Here is a 14,913-nt window from a genome sequence, read left to right on the forward strand (position 1 = left end):
TGAGCTTCATGTACGTGAAGCAGAGTTAGCTGCTCAACAAATGACAAAAGACGCAAGAAAGAAAAGGAGGAGGCAAGCACTGGGCTGTTGTGACACTGAAGAAGACACAGACTATGGGCCAGGGCAATTCTAGTCCATAAAAGTTGCAGATATATAAGTCTGTATAAGAATTTGTAATAAAAGGGTTTGAAATCTCAATAACTCTGAACTACATTTTTCGCAATAAATGACCCCGTTTTCTAAAAAAGTACTGATGGTAGAGACATGAAATTTTCACACCATGACAAGTGTGAGATTCAACACATATGGAACTAGAATAATTAAGGGGAGTTGGAATGCCCTATCTCGCCAATGTTAAATTTGCTAACTTTGTGTACCTTTTTCTTTGGAACTATTATCTTCAGAACTTTGAAATTCTGGCAGAGGTTTTCAGCATATATTGTGAGCCCACTGAACTAGAACCAATGTTTTCTTTTTGTTGGTATAGTATTTATGAATTTTTTACCATTAAGCCATTTTTTATTGGAAAAAGTATAACATAAACTTCCCTAGTTCAGAGAATAAGCCAGTTCTTGTCATGATTCTAGTTCAGTGGCCTCTTTGAACTGTTTTGCAGCATTTCTGAAAATTTGAATGTTGTTGGTTGAGTGGTTTATGAGATAAAGGTACATGTAACACTAAAAATGTCAAATGCCAGAAAATGCGATTAAAGTAATTTATTATGAAAATTCACAAATACCTTTTATTCTATTATCAAAAGTGTCCAGCAGAGTAATCAGGGTCATCTTCTAGTTCTTCTTCTTCACCTAGAAGCTTTCTTCTCCTTGCTGCCCTTGCTTTTTTTGTATTAAATTCAGCTGCATACTGAGCCTTCCTTACTCGCACGCTGTCCAGAAGCTGAAGACCTCTGATGGTGTTGATACCAGGAGCAATGCCGAGCCTTGCCATGACCTTTAGCCTACCCATATGACCATCATTGAATGAAATAACAGCATCACTGACTCCCCATTTCAATGTTTTTATCCCAACAAATACATTCTTAGGTACACGAGTCCAAATGAGGTTGTTGAACGACTCGTTTTGATTCTGGGTACAACCATGAAGACATTTTCGCAGAAGATCAGGATGCCCCAAGTCTCTATATATTGGTTTAATTACTTCCATAACAGCCAATGGAATATAATTTTTATGGTGATAAGGATCCCCAGTAGCTTGAGATTTTCTATAATTGCACCATGACTGAGGACCATCTGGACAAGCAAAATGTTGAGGATTATCATCAGTTGATGATCGATGTAAATATGTGGCCCATACAGCTTGTCTCATTTCCTGCAAATTATTTGCATTATTTCTTATTGCCATACCATAGTATTGTTGTAATTCATTTATAATTTTATCTGACAGGCGACCTCTAATGGTTTTACCATCTGACAAAATTTTGTCCTTCAGATTCTGTTTCAGTTTCCTTAGACGAGTGCCCATTCGTTTCTGAACATGACCGACACATTCTAGTTTAGTTATTGTCTTATTGACATATGGCATGGATTCTGTAACACTTTTGTATGCCTTGGAGTCCCCATCTCCAAGGAATTTTGTGTAAAATACTCCCCGTTCTTTTTCTGATCTGCTAAACATTTTCACAGCAGCGGCAGCCTCCATGCCTCCACTCGTACCTTCATAATTCTTGCTACATATGTGAGCTGCTTCTATCTTACCAGATGCACAATGGTAACAATGTTTAGTGAGCACTTCATAGTCCAAAACTTTACCGCTGTCCACACTAGTAACAGTAGCAACAGCATTTTTGGATGTGTGACCCCTTTTCTGCCAGGTTCCATCAAAAGCAACAGGGATATCTGGGTTTCCTTCATTTATATATTTTGCTTCACTGGCAGCAGCTTTCATTGATAAATCTGCTACAGACTGAACAGCATCTCCTATCACTTCAGTGTAATTGTCAATTTTAGCAGGTGGAGGTGGAAGATTCATTATGGCACAAAATGTTTGAGCAGCAGTATGTCCTTTACCAATTGCTCTCATTGCATACATTAGCCTGATATTACTCTCAAACAAATTGCTACTGCATGTTTTAGAGCTCCAAAAACAGGTCTCATTTTCACAACTGGCACAAACTATAGCAATTTTGCAGGAAAGTCCTATAGATTTTGTTATGTTCATATCAAAAGAACCTCCACAAAGATTACAACACAAACATTTCTTCATAAACTCAGTAAAAACAGGAAAGTCGACTAAAACATATTGTTCATTAGAAGCTTCATCTGTAATTTCACTTGCACAGTTTGATAACTTCTTTTTTGATGCACTGGTGGGCGTGTCTCCTTCACACATCTCAGCTGTACAAACGTCAGAACTTTCACCAGCATCAACAGGTGCTGAAGCAGAATCACTTGAACAAACGTTATTTGTAAATCTATTACCGCGAAACTTTCGCTTTTTAAATAATGATGCACTCCTAGGCATCGTAGAAACTACGCACTCACCACTGAAAGTCAAAACAAGACAGATAACAAACTCCAAATGAGCGACAAACTAAACTCGAGGCTCAAAACAAACACTCACAGATCAAAAACTGAACAATAAACACAGCTAGTCGTAAAAACAATGGTACCTATGGAAGGATCAAAGATTCTACAACTGAAGAGTGAAATCCACAGCCTTCTATATGTAATGTTTTCGGAAATGCGAAGATTTAAATGTGTACAAATCACAAGATGGGTAACTTTGCTGGGCGCACATGTAATTTTGAAAAATTAAATAAAAATACTTCCAATTGGAATTTCTTAACAAATTTTGCACCATTTTAAGCAGAAAATTTCAAATTAAGTTATAAGGTTAAAAACTGAAAATGTGAATTTTTTCCATTTTCCGGCATTCCAACTCCCCTTAAAATATCCTGGGTTGTTTAGTTTTTATGTACATTTATTTACAAAATTCTGTCAAAAAATTGAGTGTTTGAATAAAAAATAAAAGATAACATGCCCCACAATGCAATTTTAGTAATAATTCCAGCTCAGTGTCTCCAGAAAGGCACGTTCAATAATTATGGAAAATTGTAAATTGGTGTCTCAAAAAGTTTCCAAGGCAATGGATCACAAAATTCGATAATTTAACATTGGCGGCATAGGACATACATGTCCCCTTAAGAAGCCATATCATCAACTGACAGGTGCCACTCATTTCAAGTTAAGCATTCTCTCTTATATAACCTTGAACCACACAGGAATCGGATTTATTATAACAGATTCTCTCAGTAAAAGTATAAGAATTTTGCTATGTTTTATCCAGCGACTGCCACCAAAATAAGGGTTTGTACAAGCAAACCCTTTGGTCACTGTGATTGAATGCAAGCAGAACCAACCCCTATCAAATCAGTTTAAAAAACTGTTGTTCTTCCAACACAATAGCATCTCCTCCCCCCCACCCCCACCCACCCCCCACCACACCATGATGGATTAGGCCTGCCAGTGGCAGGGTGGCTCAGAACCGCAGTGATCCAAATGAAAGACAGAGAAGAATTGCTTGCTGCCTTGAAAGAGGTGAGGGAAAGTGAGCTAGCCTACAATGTGGGATGCCCAATGGCAATGAAGGCAGAGATGGAGAGCATCAATATGGCAGAGATGGCAAAAGAGATCCTGCAAAATCCATTTCGCTTCTGTAGGAAGAGACAAAGTGGTTAATATCTGTTCATCAGATGTATAGCTGAAAATTTTCTCTGATCACATAAAGCAATGTATTTTGTAAAAGTTTCTAGCCCATGGAGCAATCACCCTCCCATTTTCTGGAAATGATAAGTACGCATTCAGATTCTGAGGACTTACAACATTGTCCAAAGGACGAATAAGGGGATTCTGAAATCAGCCTTAAACCTCAACGACATAACATAAAATGTGAAAACAAACACCACTCACAGCTTTGGCTTTAATCCAGTTCTGACTGACAGGCTGCTGCCTACAAAGCAGTACAAGGAGCGATCTGTGATCATGGGCCTTGTCACTAAACCCTTCAGCTGTTATTGCTGGTAGATGAATCATGATGATGCCATTGTTTGTTTATTCAAGCAGCTCCTCATTTGCCTCACAAGGGCTGAAGGGCTGAGTGAGTCTCAGTCTCCCACACAGTTTTAATCCAGCAAAAAGTTTCATATCAGTGCACACACAGCTGCGGTGTAAAAAATTCATTCTGGGAACATCCCCCCCAACTGTGGCTAAGCCCTGTCTTCACAATATTCTTTCTTGCAGGAGTGCTAGCTCCGCAAATTCCGCAGAGAACTTCTGTGAAGTCTGGAAGGTGGGAGGTGAGGTACTGGCAGAAGTAAAGCTGTGAGGATGGGTCAAGAGTCATGCTTGGGAAGCTCAGTTGGTAGAGCACTTGCCTTTGAAAGACGTATACAAATAATTGTGTTTCACTGTTCCTAATACAGGCTTCTAGAGGTTGTAAAGGGAACATAACAGATGAAGTTATGATAAGGAACCTATGCCCATAGCATGGACACTGTTTTGAGTAACTTTTCAATTTCTCTTCTACATGACAAAGGATGTCCTATCCTCCAAGTCAACAGTATGGCATGTCTGTGGAGCACCGCCGCCAACCCTTCCACTTGTGAAAATATGAGAGTCTCGCAGCTGTTGTTGTTGTCAAATGAAAATGGTATGTGATGTCATAACTACAACAGAGAGAGATGATGGCACCCTCTTCTCAATTTAACTATTTACCATGAAGCAGGAGATTTGAAAGTGATCTAATCTTCAAACTTATTTTATATACAAACGGTGCATTTCAAGACATAGGTTCTTTATGAAAACTACATCCAGTAAGTCCTCTCTACAACCCCTAGAAGTCTGTAACAGGATTAGTGAAACATCCTGTCTTCACTCTTACAGTGCCCTTACTGCATTTATATGAACTTAAAGTTAAGGACTTTTGTGTAAGTGGATAAGTTTCCAGTTAACAGTGTTATAGTTCTGACAGACTTTGGCACTGACTACACTAAGTTATTTCTCATGTGTGCAATAGCACATAAGATTGATGGAAATACCAATGCTGCCGTACCTCTATTTTATACTCTAAGTAGTTATGATTATAAAACACAAAAATGTTCACGGGTCAGCACAGTTACGTGCCACCTACACATTTATGTAACAATGATACACATGAATCTAACCGGTAAAATAAACCTGAAGAAATATTCAAATGCAAAAACTTACCTGCTTGCACAGTGTTCCAAGATCATAGCTACGAGCTCTAATCAGTTCCTTTGCTGACAGTTTTACATCACATATAAGTCGGCCACTCGTTACTTGCCGCTCAAGCCCTACTTGTTTGCCCTGTACGTGAGTTAAATCATATTAATAGTCAGCATTAACACTTGGCAAGAAATAAAGTAATTTAACATCAGACAATGGAACAAAACATACAACCCAGTTCAAAAAACACAATTATGGTAAACTGCTTGTGTTGTGCCAGGCACGATGACGTATAGCAAGTTTTACTAACAGGAATGTTAACCTTCGGATTACCAGCTTTGTCCAGTAAAGGATATGGACATAGACCACTTGTACCATTTTGTAGTTACAGGAAAGGAGACTCAAACCATAAGCTAATTATGTCATTAAAGAAGATGAAAATATATAAAGCCTGGGCACTTAAAGATTGGAAAGAAAATTCCATGCCCTCAGACAGTTTTTAAATCTGTTAACTGGCTCTCAAACAGAGAGCTCTTAGTTACTTATGTTGCATGTTGTCTTTAATACACAAAACTGTCTTAATCATGGCAACAACTTTGACAAGCATACAATGCCAAATAGAAAAGCCTTACATGCTATTATAGCTTCAAGTTGAACAAATATATTTCACGGACGACACAATACATGAAAGTCATAGAACAAGTAAACAGAGTAAGACGCGTGTCACTGTAACAGTCAAATCATAACTGAGTCCGAGTCTAGCGGCCGCTGGCTAGCTGGCCGCTTAGGTGGCACTGCTGCTGCTGCATGGCTGGCAGACAGTGCCGCATGTAGAGGACACGCATAACTGCGCGGCGGCACTTTGAAAGATCGGCGAGTCACAACACATGCATAAATACCATCCATAGTTAACTTTGTTAAGAATGGAGTATATTTTCCTTTACAACACAAAAAGTTCTAGAACCAACAAGTCAGAATTATCATCAATAGTTTCTGTTTCCAAAGGATTCAATTATCCATTGCTTTAGTTTCTCCAAAATGTGTGAGTTTAGCTTCTCTAACTTTGGGAGGAACATCACTGAAATTCTCCCCACTGCCATTGGGGTTCTCTAGAGAACTGTGTACCTGTACACAGTTGAACATGTATGAACATGTATGAACATGTTTACGACGTATAGTGTGTAACGTCTCATGTGCCATACCACCCAAAAAAAGAAATGTTTCATGGATAGCTGACCATCCTGGAACATTTACATACGACGGAATTGTTTTATACTGTCAAGTTTGCAAGAAAAACATTTCATGCAAAAAATGTTTCAAATAGACCAGTATGTCCAGACAAGTCTTCATTCACAGCTTCTGACAACAGCAAGTTGCAGTAGCAGGAATTTGCCCAAAGGTAACCAAAAAAGTCAGTTTAGCATGGATCTATGTCAAGCATTCATTGCAAGCAATATTCCTCTTTACACACTTAACAGTCCCTATCATCAAAGGCTTCCTGTGCAAATATTGCTTAAATCAAAATATACCAGACAAATCAACAACGTGTAAAAATTACAAACCAACAATTTACGTAAATGTTCTGGAAGAAATATGCAATGAACTCAAGGACAGCGTTATATGGATTTCAGTTGACGAAACTACACTCTTGTGGCCGCTACATTGCAAATTTAATTGTTGGTGCTTTAAAAGAAGAGCCTTCTTCTTCCTATTTGACGGCTTGCAAAGAACCTAAAAAAGTAAATCATTCTATGATCGCCAGATTTGTGAATGAGGGTATTAGAAAAATATTTCCAGAATGTTCTGCAGATGAAAGGATGTTTGCGTTTATTTCAGATGCTGCATCCTATATGATCAAAGCAGGCAAAGCCCTCTGAGTATTTTATCCCAATTTGATTCATGTGACATGCTTTGCTCGTGGAGTACATCACCCTGCTGAAGAAGCACGTTCCAAGTTTGTGAATCATTTGGCCACATGCACATGATTTCATCCACAAAGAAAGTGTTTCTAAAGGCTCTCGCTAGCATCAAGACCTACATAAAAAAACTACCAAATGTGCCTTTACCTCCCGAATCAGTGATAACTCACTGGGGTACATGGGTCGAAGTTGTGTTGTTTTACAATAAACATTTAAAGGCCATTAGAAGGGTAGCAAAAGACTTTGATAGTGCAGAGGCTTTGGCAATTTGCCAGTGCAATGAAGCTTTTAATGATTCCAGTATTAAAAAAGACAATGCTGTTACTAGCACTCATTTTTTCCATATACCTGCAAGTATTACAAAGCTTGCAACTTGAGGTTTGGTGTTGAATAAACCTATACAGTTAAAGAATAAAATTATTCTAGTGAACTCCTCATTGCCAGACGTATTCCCAAGAAAACTTAAAGAAAAGTTTGAAAACATTTTAAGCAATAACTCAGGCTTTGAACCTATGTGCCAAATTGATGGGAAAAGTGAACTTATCCCAGAAACAATAAGTGCGAACACAGCAACCAAGTTCAAATACTTCCCAGTTACCTCAGTTGATGTAGAATGGTTCTTTTCTGCTTATAACAATGTTCTGAGTGGCTGAAGACACAATCTTACTAGCGAACATTTGGAACAGTACTTGGTCGTTTATGTTTACATTAGTAGAAACATGTAAAATAAATTTTAAAGATGCTTTGGACCAATAGGATTAATTACAAGTTAATGCTGTTCAAAAAAAATTCATGAGTGTATGTAGTTTTTTAAATAAAATATTATGAAGTTTCTGAGTGTGCACCTCTGCATGTGATATATCTCGAAGCTGATCCCGTTCATATCGATTTTTTCGCTGCAACTCACTTGCATCGCATCTGCTTGTTACCGACAACAATTGCAAAGAAGGCGCAATTCTTGAAACATGGCACGCATCCCTATTTTGCAAATTTGTAAAAGATAATCCCAGAAAGGCCCCCTTCCTAACCTCTACTGGAAAGTATTCAGAAAATGATATCGGCATTCTAAATGTGGCTGGCGCTTTTTCCTGTAATTGATATGCACAGGTTCGACCTTGAGATACATGCATACAGTAACTACCATATTTTTTTATAATTTGATCTTGCATATTTCGACACTTTTCATGCATTTTTTCGTAAATATTTTAGGGTTTTTATGATGCATATAATCCAGTCTCCAGTAATTATCTTACTAACAGATCTATTAATAGTCATGGAACAAGAGCTAGATTTACTTCTGTATACCAAGAAAAATTAAACAGAAGACTGAAACAGTATTTTCTACCCGGGAATCATAAATCTGTAATAAATTGGCCAAGGAATAAAACATATAACTAAAATCGACATGTTTACTTCTTAAATACTACATGCTATACACCAAAATATTATTTAAATGATGCAAAGTAGGGGATTGATTAAAAAAGTTGGGATTGGTAAAAATTACAAAATAAAAAATCTCTGTCATTTCAGAATACACTTGTAGTATGTATGCCATGTGCATGGACAACTGTATGTTTTTAGAACTGTGATGTCAGATGCTGGACTTCTTTCACCTTCCTGAGCTCAACATCTTGATTATGGAAGGATTTTGTCATACAAAGATATGGTCCAGATCTCAGCCACAAGTATGAGTATGTAATGTGTGCATAGAGTGCAATGTGTGTAATTACTGATGATGGGAAGTGAATAGATAGAGTAACATTAGTTGTGTAATTAATTACCGTATTTACTCGAATCTAAGCCGCGCTTTTTTTCCGGTTTTTTTAATCCAAAAAACCACCTGCGGCTTAGAATCGAGTGCAAAGTAAGCGGAAGTTCTGTAAAATGTTGGTAGGTGCCACCACAAGTACCTTTTGCCGTCGATTATATGTAGCGCTACACAAGCATGCTTTGCAGGCACAAAGATAAATACTGGCGCCAAAACCTCTGCGTCAGTAAATAAATTAAAAAAAAAAAAAGAAAAAAGGTGGAAGACGAGCTTTTTTCTCCGCCCCGAGTTTAGACCACATTTTCATAAATTATCCAATGAAGTAAATACAAATTCCGTATTGTTCATCTTCGAATGTAGCAGCCTTTCAATGTACTACGAAAATCCGACTGGCAAGACTGTTAGGGATGTTTGTCAATATGGCCAACTCTACGTTCTGAATTTTTTCCTACCTGTGAGAAGAGATGGTTGCTAATAGGAACTTTTATGAATTGTGAATCACATGCAGTATTCTCTTCATCATAAGAATAATACGAATATAAACATTTTGCCATGTATTCTTTTGTGTTTGCTGCTACTTCATTTAAATTCTGTCTGCCTAATAAACTACGAAACTAGAGTGAGACAACAGCAATCGCGGAAGAATATACATATCATGCCATGTTTATATTAGTATTATTTTTACGCCGATTAGAGATACAGTCAGAAGTGAAGCACGACAACTGACTAGATTTTTAAATCTAAGATGACTCTAATTTCTGTGCAGAAGGTAATGTACTAAAGAGGCATCTGGAAAGATATTCAAACTGAGAAAAATTTTCGCTAAACTCTCCTTCACAACATCTATCTCACGCAGTCTATTATTTGGTTCTTGTTGATCATTATCAAAGAAAGCAGCAGTGTAAGTAACAACAAATTGCAGTCTCTTGCTATTGTTTCGCTAATGAGACGATTTTATTTATTTATTTTTATTTATTTATTTATTTTCAATTGGAAGCGGCGGTAGTGCGTACAAAAGCAAGCCATGCCGCGAGCGGCGACAGGTCGTAAACACTCACTATCAGAATGCGACAAACAATGCGTGACACAGTACAATAATGCATTTTCAGCTTAAAGTGACGAAACACCTATAACAAAGTAACGGCACTTATCAGATCAAAGAAAAATAAGCAATCAATTCAACCCAGACGAAGCACGTGAAAAAGGAAGGGTACCCGTATAAATATGGACGGATCGCCTGACGCATAGCAATGGCTACCTGGTAAAGCTTAACTGCTAAGCTTACGACTCAAACCAAACTACTGTAGCTGTATCGTCATTCATTCGACCTAAATTGTATCTCATCTTACAATGGACCAACTTTATTTCGATTTGGAGATGCGGCCTAAAACTTTTCTCTACCCTTGAATTTCGAATCTCAAATTTCAGGTGCGGCTTAGATTCGGGAAAAATTTTTTTCCTTGATTTCGAGTCTCATTTTTCAGGTGCGGCTTAGATTCGAGTGCGGCTTAGATTCGAGTAAATATGGTAAACCTGTAAATAATTAGAAAGGTCTATGTTTGTTAACTTTCAATTATGTTTTAATTGTTGTATTAAACTGAAATGTTTCATACACACATATATATTTTGTGCCAAAATTCTTCTATGGGCTCTATGCTCAGATTTTGATGTATTTATTGAGTTTACATGTTCTGCCTCCTTTGACAGTCAGAATGCCAAGTCTATAGAATAACCAACAGTAATTTCACAAATATCTCATAATATTTGAAAACATTGACTTTTCTAATAAAAATATGACTGTTGGAAATTTGTCTAACAGACTTACAGAGAGTATAATTGCTTGCACAGTGTGCACCATTGTTCCCGAAAGATTTTAGTTTTTGATGTTCCCTTCACAAAGGCCTGAGGAAATACTACAGGGTGATTTTAATTAAATCTTCACTGTCTGAGAGGACTACAGGATACCTCTTTTTAGGATCAGTGTTGATACCCAAAATAAGTACGTCCATACTGTTGGAAGTTGACTACTTTCCATCACTGCACTGAACTATGGTTGCTGAAGAATAGCCCAGCAAATGAAGGCTTATCTCCATGCCATTTATAAAGACAAAAGGGAGAGTGTGTGTGGGGGGGGGGGGGGGGGGGGGGGGAGCACATGTGGCTTTATTGAAAACCCCATGGGTGCAGCAATCATTACTGCCTCTACCTCTGCAGGCCAGCTATCAATAAGCACATGTGACTGACTAAGCACATGTGACTGACTAAGCACATGTGACTGAGTAAGCACATGTGACTGAGTAAGCACATGTGACTGAGCCAGTAGTTTCAGCCTTTCATTACCTTTAAAAAGTGTTGGCACTATATAAGTTTTAGTGGTGTTTGGAGACAAAACACATATTATGACTTTTGTGATATTTCAATGAACAAGGTTCCAGAAGGGAATTTAGTTTATGCAAAAGATACTCAGACCTGGACAAGACTAATACAAAAACAATAATTGTATTTCAAGTGAAATCGCCTTGAATGGGTGCAAAATGTCTTTCTGTTTTTTGTGCTGTCTCCCCTAGATAGTAATTCTCATCATGTACAGGGTGGTTATAATTAAACTTTCACTAACCGAGAATGGTCCCATGAAAAACAAATGATCATAGGACACAAACTTGGTGCAAACATTTTTAAGGACATACAAAAGAGAAATAATTGAAAGAAACACATTTTAATTTCCACATGAGAGGATAATATTTGCAAATTGTGTATCACGTTTATGTTCTAGTTTATGAATGCTGCTCAATGAGAAGACAATCTGCATCCATGACAGCCTGAAACCGCAGTAAAGATGCCATTTCACAACTGTTTGTAGCACTTTTCAAAAAGTGGACTATGTAATGTTCAGCTGTCACCACACAGTTCATGCACTGCTTAAAAATTGCACATTTCATCTAGCATTCTCAGCCATGGCAACAGCAACTTCTTCAAAAATTTGTGGCACCATTGTTTGTCCACCTCTCCCAGGAGCAATTTCTAAGACATCAGTTAATTCAAACTTCTAAATCATATTCTTCAATGATGTGGAAAGAGGACCTCCCCGTGTTCCTTCAATGTGACAATGCTTGTGAAGAGCAGCAGCACTAGTGCTGTTGTTTTGATAAAACATCATTACAAGTGCAGCCATACTCATGTTGTCCAGACCCACGTTGATGTTCTGCAACTGTAATGCATGCTGAGGCTTGTGTTTCAATCCTCCGTCACTGTACCAGTACTGGCACTTAACGGCAAGTTGTGACATATATTTCTAACCACACAGATCCTGCAGTGCACAGTCTGAACATCGTTCATATAAAGTTGAATACCCATATGGTAAATAGTTTTCTGTCTACACTGGCTCAAATAGCAAAAGTTTAACTATAACAACCCTATACTACACACAGATATGGACCACTCAGCACCAAATGGTGAACAAATTTACACTGAAATGCGAAGACCTAATGTGGGAACACTTCTTTTGTAAGATACCGTAGGACCCTAATCCATCTAAAGTTAACTTTTAATTATCCAAAACTGCCTGCCCCCTCCCATTTTACTAAAGGCAATGACTATAATTACATATCTTAGACACTTTTACACCAAACATTTAACTAGGGGACACTGCTCCTATGTCAAGTTTTATTCTCACATAGAAGTGATGACTTTACCAAGTCACTATTCCTCTAATCTGGTAGTCCGCTCATCTAGCCAAGTTAGAAATTTCGCGTACAGTTTAATGTTGAATCCATGCCAAATTTTATTACACACAGCAGTGCCAAATGTGCACAATACGTTAAATGTCAGAAAAATCCTAGCACAAATTGGGAATTTCAAACTCATACCTCTTGATCTGTACTCTGCCATATAACTGTACAGCCAACAATCCATATATACTGTCAATCAAATTAAGAGAGGCAATCAAACTTCTTACGTTTTGGGAACCCAGACAAAAAACATGTAATGGCACTTCGTACCAAAAAAAATAATCACCTTAAAATAAAAAAATAATCTACCTTAATAAATAGGAGATTTGCACGTCGCAGTCGTCCAAGCTTTGACCAGTGTGGAACTTTGTGCACCTGCAGGCGATGCACCAATAACTCCAGTGCAAATCCGTGTAAATCATGCCCAACAATTAAATCGGGATCAATCTTCGAAACCTTCGCCACCAAGTAACAAAGCAAAGCCCGCTCTGAGTCAACGTGTTCCACTCTTGTGGCTCGGAATCGAGACAGGGACTGTTTCACATCCATAGGGAAAGCACCATCAGAAGGTCTCGTAACAACTGTTGAAAACAAAAAAACTGAAATAATTACATGAACTTAGAAAATCGTGTAACCTCAACTTCAATGTTAAGGATGAACTGAAGTCTGACTAACAGGTTAAATGCTCAAAATAAGTACGAACTCTGTGAAACATGTCCACATACTACATTTGCAGAAATAAGAAATAGATTCATCACGTTTGTCTGGACAGTAATTATATGACAGCAAATCATGGACAGCCCAATTACTTATAAAATAAATTAAAAGCATATACACGTAGCTGTTTTACAGGCCAATATCTGACTTTGACAGTGGAAGAGAGATGAAACAGTGCACTCTTCACTCAGGTTTGAAACACCAAGCTTTGTTCTGAATTTTGTCTGTCTTTAAACAAAAGTGTCAACTTCCTTGTCAGCTTGTACAACATAATTTTGAAATGGGACATAAACATCGATAGCTGTGCTCTGAATTGGGGTTTGTCTTCCCCCCCCTCCCCCCCTACCGTTCTCCCATACACCCCTCCCCATCCCCATTGCTATGCGCGTCACAAACTAACGCCAGTCAGATGTGTAGCTTCGCTTTGGGCAGTCAACTATTAAAGGTGAGAGTTTAGGGTGCCATGAATCAACCAAGCTTAAACATCGTGTACATGTGTTTGATTAGCCACGCTTGAAAAACCTATGAAACATACAAGTTAGAAATCTCTTTGGGGCTTTTTTACCAAGAGAGAGAGAGAGAGAGAGAGAGAGAGAGAGAGAGAGAGAGAGAGAGAGAGAGAGAGACTGGATTCTAATGAACTTGCTTCAGAAGACTGTGGTGTGGTTCTACTTGGTGCAGAATTTCACACCATGAAGAATTAGTGGCAGCAGGCCCTTCCAGAAAACCTGAGGATCAAGTGTAGAAGAGGTTTATTTCATTTTGCACAGTAATTTTGTAAAAAAAAAGCTTATTTCTCCATTACCTTTTCATCTGATCTGTTGTTTATAGGTATTGCCAGTTGTGACTAATTTTTTGAGTGCTTTACAGAGTAGTTGTTCTGCATTTGCAGTTTGGTTGTGTTAAGGTGGTTTGCTGTCTACTGTTGAATTGTTGTATTACAGATATGGACACTGGAATTTAGGCTTTAATTATGAGCAAATGAGTTACAGCAATATTTTTCTTTTATACTTCTGCATTAGGCTGTATGAGACAACCTGATTTTCATATTCAACGTATGATTGTTGCAAGGACAGTGTAGGTTTTTGGCAACTATGAATGTAGCTTCTCACTCTGAAATCTTCAAAAGTATTAGTCTGGTGTCAATGAAACTTTAATAGGTTATAGGCACATGTATTGGTAGTGCAAATCTTCACTTACAGACTTTTTCGGCCGTCTGAAACAGCTTTTATAATTTTTCTAAAGCAACCTTTTCCCAGCCCAGTACAAAGGTATAACAGAAGGCATGGTTTTGCTTTGAAACGCTTTTTCGTGGTAATCTGAAAATTACAATGACTAAGACTGTACAGTGTGATACGGATTATATGAAAAGTAATATTGAAGTGAAAAGTAATATTGAAGAGTCGTCATGTGAACACTGGAACGTGTTAAAGCAGATCCGTGCTTTCTACGACAAGGCCTGTGCACAAGAATGCCGAATATCTGTGACAAAGTTACAGGCTGGTTAAGTGAGAGTCGATTCAACTTTTCTTGAGATGACACATGAGCTGTGCACTTCGCGTAGAGGGGAGTGATAA

The 14,913-nt window shown here is 38.0% G+C and overlaps 1 protein-coding gene across 1 annotated transcript in view; it reads right to left on the reverse strand.

Annotated features, from left to right (window-relative positions):
• Nucleotides 1–14,913, reverse strand: part of LOC126162843 (DNA polymerase alpha catalytic subunit) — a 244,379-nt gene that overhangs the window by 139,477 nt on the left and 89,989 nt on the right. Inside the window, exons 14-15 of the mRNA XM_049919607.1 lie at nucleotides 12,929–13,200; nucleotides 5,226–5,345 (exon numbers count right to left, since the gene is read on the reverse strand). Of these exons, the coding sequence (XP_049775564.1) occupies nucleotides 5,226–5,345; nucleotides 12,929–13,200 (392 nt within the window). The remainder of the gene's footprint in view (nucleotides 1–5,225; nucleotides 5,346–12,928; nucleotides 13,201–14,913) is intronic.

This window comes from Schistocerca cancellata, chromosome 2 (assembly GCF_023864275.1).
Source record: "Schistocerca cancellata isolate TAMUIC-IGC-003103 chromosome 2, iqSchCanc2.1, whole genome shotgun sequence".
In the NCBI taxonomy this organism is placed as follows: domain Eukaryota; kingdom Metazoa; phylum Arthropoda; class Insecta; order Orthoptera; family Acrididae; genus Schistocerca; species Schistocerca cancellata.